This window comes from Anomaloglossus baeobatrachus, chromosome 1 (genome assembly GCF_048569485.1).
Source record: "Anomaloglossus baeobatrachus isolate aAnoBae1 chromosome 1, aAnoBae1.hap1, whole genome shotgun sequence".
NCBI classification, from domain to species: Eukaryota; Metazoa; Chordata; class Amphibia; order Anura; family Aromobatidae; genus Anomaloglossus; species Anomaloglossus baeobatrachus.
In genome coordinates this window covers 504,491,038-504,508,926 of record NC_134353.1, presented here as the reverse complement: position 1 = coordinate 504,508,926, position 17,889 = coordinate 504,491,038, and the positions used below count along the sequence as shown (strand labels likewise).

Below are 17,889 nucleotides of genomic sequence, written 5' to 3'. Positions count from 1 at the left end.
CAGACTACAGATATTACCACAATATTATGATGTAAGTAATCTAAGTACGTACTATTAATAAATAAATAAGGACCTACTTATGAAGAAGAAAGCTCTGTGCACATTTCTCTAAAGGCTCTCACTGGCATAAAATTTCGGTGTTCGGCGGATGAAACCCTGCCCACCTGAAAAAAACCCTGTCCACTCAACAATTTAATTGTCCCTTTGAAAATGGGCAAGGTTTGGGTCACATTAACATAATCTTAAATATGGGGATACATTAATGCGGGCTTTACACGCTACAATATATCTAACGATGTGTTGGCGGAGTCACGTCGTAAGTAACGCACATCCAGCATCGTTAGTGATATTGTAGTGTGTGAAATCTACGTGCGATTGCGATTGAACGAATAAACGTTGATCGTATACACGTCGTTCAAAACCTAAAAATTGAACGTCGGGTTGTTCAATGTTCCTGAGGCAGCACACATTGCAGTGTGTGACACCCCGGGAATGATGAACTGCAGCTTACCTGTGTCCTGCGGCTCCCGCCGGCTATGCGGAAGGAAGGAGGTGGGCGGGATGTTTACGTCCCGCTCATCTCCACCCCTCCGCTTCTATTGGCCAGCTGCTGTGTGACATCGCTGTGACGCCGAACGTCCCTCCCACTCGAGGAAGTGAATGTTCACCGCCCACATCGAGCTTGTATGGTAGGTAAGTACGTGTGACGGCAAATAATCGTTTGTGCGACACGGTCAACAAATTGAACGTGTCGCACATACGATGAGGTCGTGTCACATTGCATACAATATCGTATGATTAATTGTAAGGTGTAAATCAGGCTTTAGAATCTAAAAGATCCAGCTCTTTTTGGTGAGCGAAGCCAATGGACCTGGATCCCGAAAGAGCCGGACTGCTCATGACTGTTATACAAGCTTTACATTGTGTCATATGTTCAGTGTTGTCCCATAAAAAGATATAAAACATTTACAAAAATGTGAGGGGTGTACTCACTTTTCTGATATACTGTATAGTATGATTTTATTTGAATCATTGTTGTGAATATTGTATACAGAATACACAATCTTTTTTTATTATGAGACTTGCATGAAAATACACAAATATTTTTTACTTCCTTTTTTATACATTAATTTACATGTAAAAATTATAAACGGTCACAGTAGTTATATAGTTCAAGCTCTTCTGGTCACCCTCTTCTGATGGTCTGGAGCGCTGGGTATTTATATGAAGAAACACTAAAAGAAAAGGATAGATACTATTATTTACATGTTGTAACAACAGATGATGTATAGTTTCCAATGTGAGAGAATCGAATGTGACATGCTAATGATACATGGCTCTGGATTCAATAGGATAGAATTCAATATAATCTCCACCACAATGAAGGGCCAGTTTTAGACAAATTGGGGCCCTGGGCAAAATTTAAAGTGGGACACCAATCCCTAAATATTCCGCCAACAACATCGTTAAGATAGGTTTCCAAGGTTTCCATGAACGTATAAAAAATTATTCAGAGTTTCATCCAGAGCTTCATCCAGAAATGTAGGACAATTTGTCTTCTCACATGTCGTTCATATTCAAACTAATAATAATTTACAAGACCATTTTCATTCACCTACTGTCTCCTCCCCATTATTCTATTGAATGTAAGCCCGAAAAGGGCAGGGTCCCCTCCCCTCTGTACCAATCTGTTTATTGTAACCTATATCTGTATTTAGTATGTAACCCTTTCTAATGTACAGCACCATGGAATCTATGGTGATCTATAAATAATAATAATTTACAGTTTCCTATGTTAACAGAATTACAAAGTATTCTTAAAAATTGGATGTTATACTGTGGCTCCATATGGCATCTGACTTTTTCACGCACCCATAAACTTGAATGGATTGGTAGAAACTAGTGAATGCTGTGATTTTTGTCACAAACAGATTCAGTCAAAATCGCTCATCTTCACTGCCCCATTGAATAACATTGGTCTGAGTGCTATTCATTTTTTTCACGCAAAGTACTCAGATGCTCTATTGGTCTCTGCCAGTTATTATTGACGAAGCACCTTGATGAAGGCTAAGCACCGAAACGCGCATCAGGACATGGCCCTATCCCAGCAGGAGGAGATGTCTACAAGTTAGTTTAATCCTTATCTACCACTTCATCGCTTCATGCATTGTTGGATGCAGATATACCTTACAAGTTGTATTCAGATCACTACAGGCAGAATTCAAATGATTGTATTTGTAGTTGACCACTTTATAGTTCTATAATAACACAGTGCATGCTATTAAATACTTACTTACATGATTTGTTTAATCTCCTCCTGTGGATGAGTGCCATCTAGTGTACATTCTGAAGTTTGCATCCTTAATTTTAATGATTTTAATAAAGATATTTTTTACATCTTCCCATATATTTGTAGACTTTTAGTCCAAGAGAGACATGAAACTAGGATAGGGTCCCATCAAAGAAAGGTCACCTTGCTGCAGTTGGTGGGCACACATGAATTGACTAATTTGTGAGCTAAGTATCATCATTTCTTGGAAAGTATATTCCAGTTTAAATTTAATATATCCTATGTTTGCATATACCTTAGCCCTTACAGAGTGCTGATTTATTAATTTGCTTGTGTTTCATGTGGTTAGTACCTAGTAAAACCCCCTTTGGTAAGTATCACAGCTCATAAACACTTTTTGTAGCCAGCCAAGAGTCTTTCAATTCTTGTTTGAGGGATTTTCATCCATTCTTCCTGGAAAAGTATTCCAGTTCTGTGAGATTCCTGGGCTGTCTTGCATGCACTGCTCTTTTGAGATTTAGCCACAGATTTTCAATGATGTTCAGATCAGGGGACTGTGAGGGCCATTGTAAAACCTTCAGCTTGTACATTTTGAGGTAGTCTATTGTGGATTTTGATGTGTGTTTAAGATCATTATCCATTTGTAGAAGCCATCCTTTTTTCAATTTTAGCATTTTTACAGATGGTGTTATGTTTGCATCAAGAGTTTGTTGAAATTTCATTGAATCCATTCCTCGCTTTACCCATAAAATGTTCCCCGTGCCATTGGCTGCAATACAACTCCAAAGCATGATTGATTCATCCCCATGCTTAATGGGTGGTTAAATATTATTTTCCTGAAATTCTGTGCCAAATTTTTCTCCGCACACACCTTTAATCATTGTGGCCAAAGAGTTCTATTTTAATCTTATCGGTCCACAGGACTTATTTCTAAAATGCATCAGGCCTGTTCAGATGTTCTTTTCAATACTTCTGAAACTGAATTCGTTGGTGAGATTTCAGGACAGGTTTTCATCTGATGACTCATGAATGTAGGCCATATTTGTGTCATGAGTAGTGAGAGGATAACAGGGGACTGGGGCTCCTAGATTGGCCCTCAGGCTAGGGGGCCCTAGCTATCCCTACTCCCAGAGATATTTCTAATAGTGACGATGTGTCACCTTCCTTGCCCTGCTCTTGGCCAGCCCTGATCGAATACCTCTCTCCCTCACCCAAGGTGAGGCCTGGGAGAGAAGTGGTTGATCCTACAAAAATGGACAAACAGGGGAAACTAAAACTCTATCATGCAGCACACTCACATTGAGTTATCAGACAACAAATAATCAAGAGGAAAATAAAGCGCACAGATGAAATAACCAGATGATAAAAGTAATTCCACAGCAGCCCAAAGCAAGACGCAGTTGTAGCGCCCCTGAACCCATCAGGGTGCTACAAGGTTCTGCATCCCCACAAGGATGTAGGGCCTACCCCCCTTAGGGACCCAGAACCTCAGTGCTGGTAAAACCAAAAACCCAGGTAATCCCAGTTTTCCCCAACAATCCCCCATACAATGGTACCCAGCTAGGGTGGGACCAATGGATGGCCGCCTAGAGGTGGAGCCAATCCAGTCCACTAGTTGACCAAGTGGGAGGGGCAGACTGTGGAGAGTAGTCAGTCTAGAGTTGACAGCAGAGGTGTAAAGGTGGAAGTGAAGTGACTTCCTGACTAGGGTTAACAGTGACCTAGTACCCAGGAGAAGTGGCTGCCGGTGGAGTACGGTGGAGTACTCCCAGAACTACGCACCAACAGGGTACAGGATCCTGGGACAGGAAAGAGCTTCAAGCTGACCTGTTAACACCTGAACAGCAAAGGGGACCATCAAGGACCTTGCTGATCCTAAAGAATCCGAAGACTCAGTAGCAAAGGGAGAGCCAGGGACAGGACCAGAGACTCCATCCCCACAGGGTTCATGCTACCATCAGGCAGACAGAAGTGGACAAACCACAGACCAGGGACCCCAGTGTTCCATACCATGGGGACCCACTTACCAGAGACAGGTGCAGGGGTAGAAGGTACCAGAGAACCAGACTGGCACTGGGACGACGGGGACCTGGAGGCGAAACCAGCTGGCCTTGGGCAACCAGTTAACATCTCAGCAGTGAGTAAACCAGTCCACTGAATACCTGTCTGGACTCCTTCTTCCGATGCCCACCGCACCATACACCCACTGGGGCAATACCCTATTTGCGGAGGGATTACCATACTAGCTGCTAATAAAATCAGCCCCAGTAGAGACATTTTGCAGTGGCGGCTCCCTACTTATAGCCGCAACACCGCAAGTGGCATAACGAATAAACTTTATTCACCAATCCCCTGTAAATATCCCCATTACAAAAAGGGCCCAGGGCATGGAACCGGGTAACGGCCACCACTGGGACATTCCCAATAGAGACTCTGCCCGGAACCGAGTACCCCATATCCCTGAGTGCTACATGTAGCGTCCCGGAGACTAGTCGCTACAGAGTATATCATTATAATACCCTTCCCAGGCAGGGAGAGGTTGGCCTGGTAAGTTACACACACCTCACACCACCATACAGCAGGGAGAAGCAGTCACTAGGAAAGGGTTAACAATGTTTCTAAACACACAGTTTCTTGCAGATGCCAGGTGACCTCCACTAATTAAAGCAAGAGTGGTTGCCATAGCAACTTGCAAAGGTGGGGGCATGGGCAGTGAGGAGTAGAAAACAAAGCAGTTTCACTTTTAGTGAGGCAGAACAGCTGGATACGAGACAGAGCAGACGCACGGTGTGTAGCTCCCTGAGGGAGGGCTGTTAGGCCCCTCGGGGAGACAGAACAGAACTTTCTGGATGTAACACCATAGAGACAGCACAACAAAGTCGGGGCCAACCAAGAGGGGGCACAACCAAGAGGAGGCCGAGACCCAAGTCACCGCTGCAACCGGTGACACGCTCCCCAGAGACCCTTCACCCTCCTTCCATCCCCATCTGTACTGGACACTGGTTTTTCTGTTTTTTTTTCATGTAGCCGACGGAGTTACAGAACCGGGTCAGGCCAGTCACAGCTACCCCAAGGAACCACTGGCCTGGTGACGAGTACCCTAAGGCCCCGTGGGACGCTACATTTTGGCGCTGCTAGCAGGGTGATCGTGCCTGACACCACGGGTACTGCGTGCCTTAAATAACTTTCCATCTGCTGGCACAAACCGGAGTTTAATGTTGGGTGCTTTATGGACTGTACAAGAACTGTTTGCCCGCCATTGACCATCTTGGCGCAAGAAGAAGAAGGGGAGCACCATCGTGGGTGGAGCCCAGAAAGACCGTGAGAAAGAGCCCCACTGCCAGAAAGAATTGTTCCAGAATGTTAATTTTCAAAGTTGCTAGATTGATGCAAATGTTTCTTTTTCCTTCCTTTTCTTCTCCTGCTTCATCTTCTTCTTCTTTTCTATCCTGCTTCTTTCTTTCCTTTACTTGGTCCCAGTAAAAGTGGTGTAACTTTCCTTGCAGCCCCGGAGTGCTGCGTCTCGCTCTGGGGAATGTAGCACCCCAGAGATCGGTCACTGCAGGGTATATCATTATATCCTTCCCAGGCAGGGAGAGGTTGGCCCGGTAAGTTTACACACACCTCACACCACCATACAGCAGGGAGAAGCAGTCACTAGGAAAGGGTTAACAATGTTTCTACACACACAGTCCCTGGCAGACGCTAGGTGGCCTCCACTAATTAGAGCAAGAGTGGTTGCCATAGCAACTTGCAAAGGTGGAGGTATGGGCAGTGAGGAGTAGAAAACAAAGCAGTTTCACTTTTAGTGAGGCAGAACAGCTTGGACACGAGACAGAGCAGCCGCACGGTGTGTAGCTCCCCGCGGGAGGTCTGCAGGCCCCTTGGGAAGGCAGAACAGAGCTGTATGTATGTAACACCCTAGAGACAGCACAATCAAGTCGGGGCCAGTAACACCTAGAGAGATGGGACCCGGCATATGTAATCGTGGACTAAAAGAGAGCAGTCGCCAGAGCATGGGACTGAGCACAAGAGAGCTACAGAGCCCTAGTTCGGGTGGTCAGGGCACGGCAGCAGAGAGGGAACCAGGGAGATGGGACAGAGGTCCGACCCACGAGAGGCCCAGGTTGCCGGCCGTACGGGCCAGGAACGGGGGAGAGAACAGAGTTGTGCATGGAGGAGAAAGGCCACAGATTACCAAACCGGATCCAGCCTCTGACCTGCCCAGGAGCGACCGGAGTCTCTGATGGCGAGGACCAGCACCCAGGGTGCGATACCACCTGAGAAAGTAAATAAAGTGACTGGAACCTGCACCTAGTGACTCTGTGAGTAACTGCTGCCGCCCTGCACTCCAGTGCTCCTGTGGACTGCCGCCCCTGTTCTGACCAACCGCTCGTGTGGAACGATACCATGCCGGTTGCACCTAACACCTGCCCCAGAGAGAGACTGTGCAGCGGCGGCTAATTCCTGGCCTCATTCCACGGGTAGCGCTGCGAAGCATCCCCATTCCCCATCCAGTACTGCCCCTGGGAGAGGACTAGTTGCAGGAAGGGTCAGCAGCGGAGGAGGCTAGACCCCAGTCACTACTGCAACTGGTGACAAGCTCCCCAGAAACCCATCACCCTCCTTCCATCCCCATCTGTACTGGACACTGGTTTGTCTGTGTTTTTTTCATGTAGCCGACGGGGTCACAGAACCGGGTCAGGCCTGTCACAGCTACCCCAAGGAACCACTGGCCCGGTGATGAGTACCCTAAGGGCCCGTGGGATGCTACACTACACAGTAACTCACCAGTTACTGGAAGACAACTGCACACGGACCGGATTAGCAAAAGCTATAGTTAGCATGAGAAGACACATTCCTCCATCTTAAAAAGGCAGGGAGTAACTGTGATAGGTCTCCCTCAACATGTGATCCAAAACGTAACCAGCAGACTATCAAAAATTAATCCGGCATCATTTGACATATCTTAGCGTGTAACAGCTACAAGCGAGTGTGAACGAGCAAAAATACTCACCTTATCGTTGCTCGTTGACACGTTGCTCATTTTCAAAATGTCGAATGACCTTCTGCGCGCCGGTTGTTCATTGTTCCCGAGTCGGCACACATTGCTCTGTGTGACACCTCGGGAACGATGAACTGCAGCTTACCTGCGACCCGCCGGCAATGCTGAAGGAAGGAGGTGGGCGGGATGTTTACGTCCCGCTCATCTCCGCCCCTCCGCTTCTATTGGCCGGCCGCTGTGTGACGTGGCTGTGACGCCGAACGTCCCGACCCCTTCAGGAAGTGGATGTTCGCCGCCCACAGTGACGTCTTTTGGAAGGTAAGTACGTGTGACAAGGGGTTACAACATTGTGCGACACGTGCCCGTGCCCGTGCACGTACCCGTGCCGCACAAACAATGGGGGCGGGTGCGATCGCAAATGTGATCGCACGATTAATTGCAGCGTGTAAAGCAGGCTTTAGTAGCACACAGCTGGTCAATGCCCGAGCCTGTCTATGCAACTCAAAAGCACCAGGGAAAGCATAGTGTGGAGTGTCAGAGTCTGTAGTCTGAACAGTGTCTGATGCCACCGCCATGCCACTCAGTGAGTTTAGAGCCAAACACCATGTGACAATTTGTGGTGGTGTCTCTGAGCAGTAGAACAAGGTACCAAAACTTCAAAGCCTGCTAGATCTTCCTGAAAATCTTTTGAAGTCAGGCACGGTTCATATTTTCCTCTCTAGCAATCCTATGAGCATCTCTCACAGAAATTTTGCTTGGTGTTCCAGAACTTCACTTTTCCTGGTAACTGCCATTTCTTAATTACATTTCGAACTGAGACAAGGGCAACTTGAAATCGCTCTGCTATCTTCTTATGGCCTTCTCCTGCTTTGTGGGCTTCCACCATTTTCATTTTCAGAGAGCTAGGCAGCTGCTTAGAAAAATCCATGGCTCTTATTTTTTGGCAAAAGGCTAGAGTATTTCACAGATTATTCAAAATTAGGAGAGGTAACATCACATAGATACTAACAGATCATAAACCCCTTATTAGAGATAATTAAAAGCCAACATTTTCTTTTAATGTGTTCAAAAATCCAACAATAATTAGGTGATACTTAGTGCAAAATTGACTAGTGCAAAAAACAGTAAGGCACAAAAGGAGAGCAAAGGTGGGTAAAAAAAATGCAGCCTATAGCATAGGTGGGTACTGAATATAATGGGTAGGACTTCCTGTGCCCTGCCCCTTGCGCTACCTGACCGCAGTGGTCGGCACCCTATGTAGTTGCAAAGATGCACCCACTCAACGAAGGCTGATCCAAAAGTTATCACCTGCTCCTTAGTCTGAACAAAAACTACAGTAAGGAAAATAGAAATGTATAAATTATTTATACTAAAAAAGCCTACTTTACTTAAAGTAGCAATGCAAATATCAGTTTTGGTAAAATTATATGACACAGGTATGGTTGTTCGTAGCTTAATCATTGGCGGCATATAATATCATTGTGCTGCTGCACAGCTCCCCTTTCTTTCAACATTTCAACACGTTTTCCCTTTTGAGAATAGGTAGGGTTCATCAGGAGATTCAAAGACAGCACGACAGCCCAGCATTATTTCCAGTATGAGTAAATGCTCAATTCAGTTTTTCATCTGTTCAGTGAGTCAGGTATAACAGCATCAATTGTATTTAATTAGATTTGCTCCAAAAAGAAGAAGACATCTACATCTAGTAGGTGGTGTCCGCAATTGTCAAAAATACCCTGCGCTCAAAGGAGAGTAAAGGCCCTGTCACACACAGAGATAAATCCGTGGCAGATCTGTGGTTGCAGTGAAATTGTGGACAATCAGTGCCAGGTTTGTGGCTGTGTACAAATGGAATAATATGTCCATGATTTCATTGCAACCACAGATCTGCCAAAGATTTATCTCTGTGTGTGACGGGGCCTTAAGAGCAGAGAATGTCTCAATGGAACACCCATTTCCAGGATCAAGCTCGGGGTAGATAAAATTGGAACGCAGGTGCTTTCCGCTGAGTACCGAGGCAGAAGCAGCCGGAAAGACACGCTAATTTCCAGAGGATTGCCCATAGTTTGTAATATACAAATGCATTCCACTGCAACTATACAAGTCCGATAATCACCCTCAGCTGAGGTACAGTGGGAAACCCAGCTGTGACTTCAGATGTGCGCAAGTTGACTATGTGGTTGCAGACATTTCTACACTAAATCTGCATCTCCTGGCAAAAAAAAAAGCCAGACCAAAAACTACAAAGCTGACATCAGCCCTAACCACCATTACCCTGATTGCCACAACACCAGGGCAATCAAGAAGCAAAGCCCCAGAATTGGCATATCTAATGTGATGCACTACCTTTAGGGTGACTGCGGGCTGGTATTTTTAGGCTGGAAAGGGCCCAATAAATATGGACCTTCCCAGTCTGATAATATCAGCTCTCAGCAGTCTGCTTAACCTCTAAGGGCTATCAAAAATAGGGGAGACCACATATAGTTTTTAAAATTGTTTATTTATTTAGTTAAACAAGCCTAAACACCCTTTAGTGCCACGTGAAGGATACTAAAGAGTGGAAGTGGTTTGTGACATATATCTACAGGATATCTATTCTATTCTATCTAACATCTATCTATCATCTATATAGCTATATCTATATATTAGTTTTTTTCCCCTTACGATGTGTGCGAGAAAAAAAATCGTACCGCATGTGGATAGTCTGCGTGCCGTCCATTTTTTTTTTTCTTGCACCCATTGACTTCCATTTGTGAGTCTCTTCTGATATATGCGGCCATATGCAACCTACTGCAATTTTTTCCTTAGCCCAGTTCCAGCTGAGGAAAAACTCTCAGATGAACACTGCCTCAATGAATAACATTGGTGTGAGTGCAATGCGAATTTTTTTTTGTCATTGGATATGCTCCATTTATACATTTCTACGCAAGTGGGAGTGAGGCCTAAAGTCAAGCACAAAGAGAATCCTGTGAGCAATGCACCCTGGTAAAGAATGAAAAAAAAAAGGCATAGTCTCATATATCACCTGAAATATATGCAATATTTCCAATTTTGTTATCCTAAAAAACAGTTAAACTTAAAGATACTCCCACACATAAAATGGCAGATTGATATGAAAATATATAAAGAGGTTATCAGAAGCATTTATTAAGCAGCGGTTTTTCATGTATACTTCACATACCTAATAGGGATGAGGCTGAAAATTGCTATGATTCCAGATATAATAAAACAGGTTCCTTTGAATGTGTCCAGAGTGACTTGGTAAATTTTATTGAATATAACTGATGTCAACACTGCTGAGATGGCTAAAGATAGCTGGAGAACAGCAAACAATTTCCCTGAAATGAAACAAATGAGCAAAAAATAGTCATAATTATCATACAAAATTGATGCACACTTTCAATCCATTGCCATTAGTTGTTTCTCCTCATCAATGATAAATAAAAAGCCCTTACCCAGACCCCAATCCTTCCTCACCTTGGGTAAACTAGCTCACTGCTAACTAGCAGTCCCCTAAATTGACTTATCACAATGAATGCAGCAGTCAAGCTGATCTTGCTGTCTAGAATGTACTCTCCATTTTTTTCTATCATTGACTATATTGGGCAATGGGCATATCAGGACACCAGCCGAGGGAGCTGGAGTCCTGATAGATAGAAACTGTACTGTGCAGAATCAGCCGAGGAGCTGAAGCACAGTTTGTGCTGGTGCAATACCTTACAGCACCAGCAGGGGGAGCAGATGCCACGAGGCGTGTGGAGGATGGTCAGACAGGCCGGGTCGAACACTGTAGGGAGCAGAAAAGACCGAGGGATGCGCAGGGGAAATGTCGGGGTCAGGCCGAGGTCATTACCGGAGGAAGCAACCGAGTAGGAGAGGTAGGAGGAGAGAGAACAAGAAGCGGGCAGGAAAGGAAAGAAGGTATGTCAGGGGAGACAGACGGAGATCGAGGGGATGAGACACAGACAGAGGACCAGAGCACAGGGTAGACGGATCACGATCAAACACTTAGGCAGGCTTTGCACACTACGACATCGCAGGTGCGATGTCGGTGGGGTCAAATTGAAAATGACGCACTTCCGGCATCGCATGCGACATCGTAGTGTGTAAAGGCTCGATGATACGATTAACGAGCTCAAAAGCGTCGTAATCGTATCATCGGTGCAGCGTCGGCGTAATCCATGATTATGCTGACGCGACAGTCCGATGTTGTTCCTCGCTCCGCATCGCTGTGTGTGAAGCCGCAGGAGCGAGGAACATCTCCTACCGGCGTCACTGTGGCTTCCGTAGGATATGCGGAAGGAAGGAGATGGGCGGGATGTTTACATCCCACTCATCTCCGACCCCTCCGCTCCGATTGGCTGCCTGGCGTGTGACGTCACTATGACGTCGCACGACACGCCCCCTTAACAAGGAGGCGGGTCGCCGGCCAGAGCGACGGTCGCAGGACAGGTGAGTCCATGTGAAGCTGCCGTAGCGATAATGTTCGCTACGGCAGCTATCACAAGGAAATCGCTGCTGCGACGGGGCGGGTACTATCGCGCTCGGCATCGCAGCATTGGCCTGCGATGTCGCAGCGTGCAAAGTACCCCTTAGAGGGACCAGCAATCAGAGCAGAGCTTAGCTTATAGCCAGCATCGGTTCACCAGAGGTGATCCCAATTAAAGTGTCCAGGCTCCGGAAACGAGGCCCAGGAGAAGGCTCCACCCCCTAGCCTAGCCATGTGGCAGGGGAGACGAAACCATGACAGGGCATTTGTTTTTTTTCTATAATTAAAGGGGTTGTACACTTTATTATAATGTTGACAATTGCATTGGAGACATGATTTTTGTGTCCCTAATTAATATATAAGTATTACAGGTTCTTTTTCTGAACTTGCTTATGTAGTCTTCGTTATAGACTGCACAGTTCTCCTATTGTAGAAATGACTGCTGGTGGAGGACCATGTGATTATTCCCACCCATTAGCCTCATCCAATACTATTGTCTTGATCCAGGACCGTGATTCTCCGCTCCAGAGTTTCCCAGACCCGGCCTTGTCAAGCCAGGGGTTAACGTCCATCAGCCTTCGTTGATTTCAGAAGACACTCTATCTGGTGTCTGCAATTGTATCCTGGTGCTGGTTATAGTTTTGCTCTGTAGCCTGTGACTTGCTCTGGTGAGATTTCCTGTTTGATCTGACTCCTTGTTACTGTGACCTGACATGTACCCTTCCCCTTTCATCCATCTGTCCCAACCCCTGACTTCCAGCTCCTGTGTGTTGTTTGTGTTTCCCTCTGCATTCCTGATCTCCTGGCTTCCAACTCAGTTCTGTTTTCTGACTTGATATTGATCCTCCCTGTGCAGTGAATCAACTTTCCTAGCTTTAGACTCTGACTTTTGACTACTCTTTTGCCCCCTGGTGGTTCGCCTGTTAACTGCCTGCTGGAGTTACTCTGCTGTACTTCAGCTGCCTTTCTGCTGTTGTATTACATTGTCTCTCCTTCACTACTCGCTGCCACCTAGTGGGGAATATGCTGTACTACGTCCTACGAACCCTTTGTACAGCATGACAACTATGCTTGGAAAAGTTGTTTTTCATGCTCCTTATACAACTGTCATTTAACAAAAAGAGAACTGTGCAGTCGGGGAGGAAGGAGTGAGGAGAAGAACCTGTAATACATAAATATATATATTTATATATATATATATATATATATATATAAATATACACGCTACAGTTCAAAAGTTTAGGGTGACTTAGATATTTCCTTATTTTTGAAAGAAAAGCACATTTTGTTTCAATGAAGCAAACCTTAAATTAAACAGAAATACACTCTGTACATTGTTAATGTGGTAAATGACTATTCTAGCTTCAAACGTCTGTTTTTTAATGCAATATCTACATAGGTGTATAGAAGCCCATTTCCAACAACCACCACACTAGTGTTCAAATGGTACATTGTGTTTGCTAATCTATGTTGGAAGGTTAATGGATGTTTAGAAATCCATTGAAACCCTTGTGCAAATATGTTAGCACAGCTGAAAACAGTTTTGCTGGTTAGAGAAGCTATAAAACTGACATTCCTTTGAGCTAGTTTAGAATCTGGAGCATTACATTTGTTGGTTCTATTAAACTCTCAAAAGGGTCAGAAAAATTGAATTTTCATGTGAAACTTCACAGTCTATTCTTGTTCTTAGAAATGAAGGATATTCCATGCGAGAAATTGCCAAGAAACTGAAGATTTCCTACAACGGTGTGTACTACTCCCTTCAGAGGAGAGCACAAACAGGCTCTAACCAGATAACAAAACCAATTAAACAAAAAAGTAACCAGAAACAAAAATATATAGGAATAATCACGCTCCCTGATGAAGGCTTTTTGCTGAAACGTGTGTTGGGTGCGGGTGGCGCCATTCCAGCAGTAGGAAATATTAACAGGTTAGTTTCACCATCTATTTATTGTTTTTTATTGCTGCATCAGCACATCCATTCCCTTATTTCATAGCCACATATAATTGTATTGGGCACTGCTACACTGGGATTTGGATCTGGCTTCATATGTATTTTTGTACACAGTTTTTTCATTTTGGTGATTCCCATTTTCTCCTCCTGTTGATGAGCACTGCCATCTTGTGAATCATTCTGTATTGACACCCTTTTGCTTTGAATTCTTTTAATAAAGATTATTCCTATATATTTTTGTTTCTGGTTCCTTTTTTATTTATTTGGTTTGGTTATCTGTGTTGGAACCTTTTATACCTTCATATCTATTTTTGAGTCTGGGTGATGGATATATAGTAATTCACATTTTGGTATATGGACATATGTTTATCTTCCACCCTGTTCTCAAAGTTTTTTGGTTGAAAATTGGTAGGCCCTAACCAAAGTAGAAAGAGAAGTGGTAGGCCCCGCTGCACAACTGAGCAACAAGACAAGTACATTAGAGTCTCTAGTTTGAAAAATCGACGCCTCACAGGTCCTCAAACTGGGAGCTTCATTAAATAGTACCCGCAAAACACCAGTGTCAACATCTACAATGAAGAGGCGACTCCGGGATGGCCTTCAGGGCAGAGTGGCAAAGAAAAAGCCATATCTTTGACTGGCTAATAAAAGGAAAAGATTAATATGGGCAAAATAACACAAACATTAGACAGAGGAAGATTGGAAAAAAGTGTTATGGACAGAAGAATTGAAGTTTGAGGTGTGTGGATCACACAGAAGAACATTTGTCAGACGCTGAACAATTGAAAAGATGCTGGAAGAGTGCCTGACGCCATCTGTCAAGCATGGTGGAGGTAATGTGATGGACTGGGGTTGCTTTGGTGCTGATAAAACAAAGTAAAAGGGATTTTGAATAAGGAAGGCTATCACTCAATTTTTCAACGCCATGCCATAACCTGTGGCATGATTGGAGCCAATTTGATCCTGCAACAAGACAATGACCCAAAGAACACCTCCAAATTATGCATGCACTATTTAGGGAAGAAGCCGGCAGCTGGTATTCTATCTGTAATGGAGTGGCTAGCCCCGTCACCAGATCTCAACCCTATTGAGCTTTTGTGGGAGCAGCTTGACCGTACCAAATTTACCTCAGCAAATTAACAACTAGAATGCCAAAGGTCTGCAAAGCTGGAATTACTGCAAAGGAGCATTCTTTGACGAAAGCAAAGTTTGAAGGAGAAGATTATTATTTCAAGTAAAAATCATTATTTCTAACCTAGTCAATGTCGGGACTATATTTTCTATTCATCATGCAACTCATTTGATAAATAAAAGTATGATTTTTCATGGAAAAGACAAAACTGTCTGGGTAACCCCAAACTTTTGAATTGTAGTTTATGTGTAGATATATATTAGCTGTAGTACCCGGCATTGCCCGGGATTGTGACAAAGTCACCCACTCTACCACCCTCACTATCAAAATCATATTAACTGACACGTAAGTTGTCTTATACTAAGAATGTCCTTTGTTGCCTATAGCAACCAATAAGAGCTCATATTAATGACCTTTAGCAAAATAGAAGCAGGGCTGTGATTGATTGCTATAGGCGACCTGATAAGTATCCAGGCTAACTGTCAAAACAGACAATATATTGCCTCATAAAACCATACACAGTTAGTATACAGGTAAGGTCATGTAACTTACATGAGCCTCTATAACAGCATTGGCTAAGTGTCACCACCGAAACCATATTAACTTACACATAAGCTGTTCTATACTAACAATGTCCTTCGTTGCCTATAGCAACAAATACATGTTCCTTAACCTCTAACATAACAGAAGCAGAGCTGTGATTGGTTGCTATGCCACCTGATAAATATCCAGGGTAACTGTCAGAACAGCCAATATATTACCTCAAACATCCAAACAGTTTCTGTATGTGTGTCTTGTTCTGTGTGTGTCTCTTTCTATGTGTGTGTGTGTGTGTGTGTGTATCCATCTTTCTGTGTATGTGTCTCTTTTTGTTTGTCTGTCTGTGTCTCTTTCTGTCTATGTCCCTTTCTGTCTGTGTCCCTTTCTGTCTGTGTCCCTTTCTGTCTGTGTCCCTTTCTATCTGTGTCCCTTTCTGTCTGTGTGTCTTTGTCTGCCTTTCTGTTTGTCTTTCTGTGTGTCTCTTTCTTTCTGTCTCTTTTTCTCTGTCTCTGTGAGTGCATCTCTTTCTGTGTATGTGTCTCTCTATGTGTCCATCTGTGTGTCTCTTTCTGTCTGTGTGTCTTTTTATCTGTCTTTCTGTCTGTCTTTCTGTCTGTGTCTCTTTCTGTCTTTGTGTCTTTTAGTCTGTGTCTCTTTCAGTCTGTGTCTCTTTCTGTGTGTCTATTTCTGTCTGTCTCTGTCTATGTGTCTCTTTCTATCTCTTTGTCAGTGTGTCTCTTTCCGTCTGTTCGTCTCTTTCTGTCTGTTCATCTCTTTGTCTGTGTGTCTTTTTTTTTCTCTTTCTGTCTGTGTATCTCTTTCTGTCTGTCTCTGTCTGTGTGTCTCTTTCTGTCTCTGTGTCTCTTTCTGTGTATGTGTCCTTCTGTATGTGTGTCTCTCTGTCTGTGAATCTCTTTTGTCTGTGTTTCTCTTTCTGTCTGCATGTCTCTGTCTTTCTCTTTCTGTGTGTGTCTCTTTCTGTCTGTGTCTCTTTCTGTTTGGGTGTCTCTTTCTGTGTAGGTGCCTCTTTCTGTGTATGTGTCTCTTTCTGTCTGTGTCTCAGTCTGTCTCTTTCTTTGTATATGTCTCTTTCTTTGTGTGTGTCTCTGTGTGTGTGTCTCTTTGTATGTGTGTCTCTTTGTGTGTGTGTGTGGTTCTCTTTTTGTATCTGTGGGTCTCTCTCAGAGTCTGAGTATCTCTTTGTGTCTTTCTCTCCATAATAGGAGTCTATAATAGCAGATGCTCCCAGGTCCATTGACTTTAATATAAGCAGGTTTTTTGGTGAATAACTGTAAAGCGTGGGTTACATTTTCCTCTCAAAACAGTCTATGACATTCCTTAAGTCAAATGCGGTGGTTGTGCAAAATTCCGTGATTGTAAACGTGACGGTGCAGATTCCTTTGGCGTACATACACACACATGCGCGCGCACACACACACACACACACACACACTCAGCTGTATATAATATATATTAGAAAATGCAATAAACTCATATTCTCAACACATATGATGACTAGAGTTGAGCGCAGTTCGCGGTTCGAGGTTCTCCAGTTCTAGGCTCGAGTGATTTTGGGGCCTGTTCTAGATCGAACTAGAACTCGAGCTTTTTGCAAAAGCTCGATAGTTCTAGAAACGTTCGAGAACGGTTCTAGCAGCAAAAAAACAGCAAATTCCTAGCTTGGTTTCCGCTGTAATAGTGTAAGTCACTCTGTGAATCACACGATTATGACATTTCAGTGTAAAGTGTGCGGAAACAGCGCCTTCAGATCACTGCTGTTTCTATAATGGCGATCGCCATTTTTTTTTTTTTCTTGTCTTCCTTCCCTAAGCGCGCGCGTGTAGTGGGGCGGGCCAGCATGTCAGCCAATCCCAGACACACACACAGCTAAGTGGACTTTTAGCCAGAGAAGCAACGGCATGTGTGATAGGATGTCCATGTCACATGTCCCTGCATTATAAAACCGGACATTTTCCACCAGGACGCCATTATCTCTTCTGCGTCTTTGGTGTCAGACATCACTGTCGCAGCTCCGTCCTCCTGAGTCCTATCGCCGATACAGCTGTATGCGCTCCATACACAGCGTTAGACAGCTTAGGGAGAGCACTTTCTATCAGTCCTTTTAAGGGCTCAAACCGGTAGGGTCAGAGCCATAGGTGACAGGTCCTGAAAACAGAGACAGCGTCTGTGTAGCCAAGGTCAGGGATTTCGTCGCTGCATTTCACCATTAGGAGGGAATAGAAAGGCAGGCTTCCATTCCTCTACCCAGAGCCCCACAATCCTGGCACTGTACCCTCCTGTCCTCTGCACACTCCAACTCTTTTTAACTAAGCCATTATGCTAGCAAACAGTCAGTGTACCTAGTGGCATCCTAAACGTGGCTATTGGACTTTTGTGTAGTCACAGTAGTGCAAAGATATTTGCAGCACGTCTGCCTGCATTGCACACTCCAACTCTTTTTAACTAAGCCATTATACTA

General features: G+C 44.3%; 1 protein-coding gene across 1 annotated transcript in view; it reads right to left on the bottom strand.

Moving 5' to 3' along the window:
• Window positions 1–1,042: 1,042 nt before the first annotated feature.
• Window positions 1,043–17,889, bottom strand: part of LOC142295620 (solute carrier family 46 member 2-like) — a 41,398-nt gene continuing 24,551 nt past the window's right edge. Inside the window, exons 3-4 of the mRNA XM_075338724.1 lie at window positions 10,477–10,633; window positions 1,043–1,235 (exon numbers count right to left, since the gene is read on the bottom strand). Coding sequence (XP_075194839.1) covers window positions 1,187–1,235; window positions 10,477–10,633 — 206 coding nt within the window. The 3' untranslated portion in view covers window positions 1,043–1,186. The remainder of the gene's footprint in view (window positions 1,236–10,476; window positions 10,634–17,889) is intronic.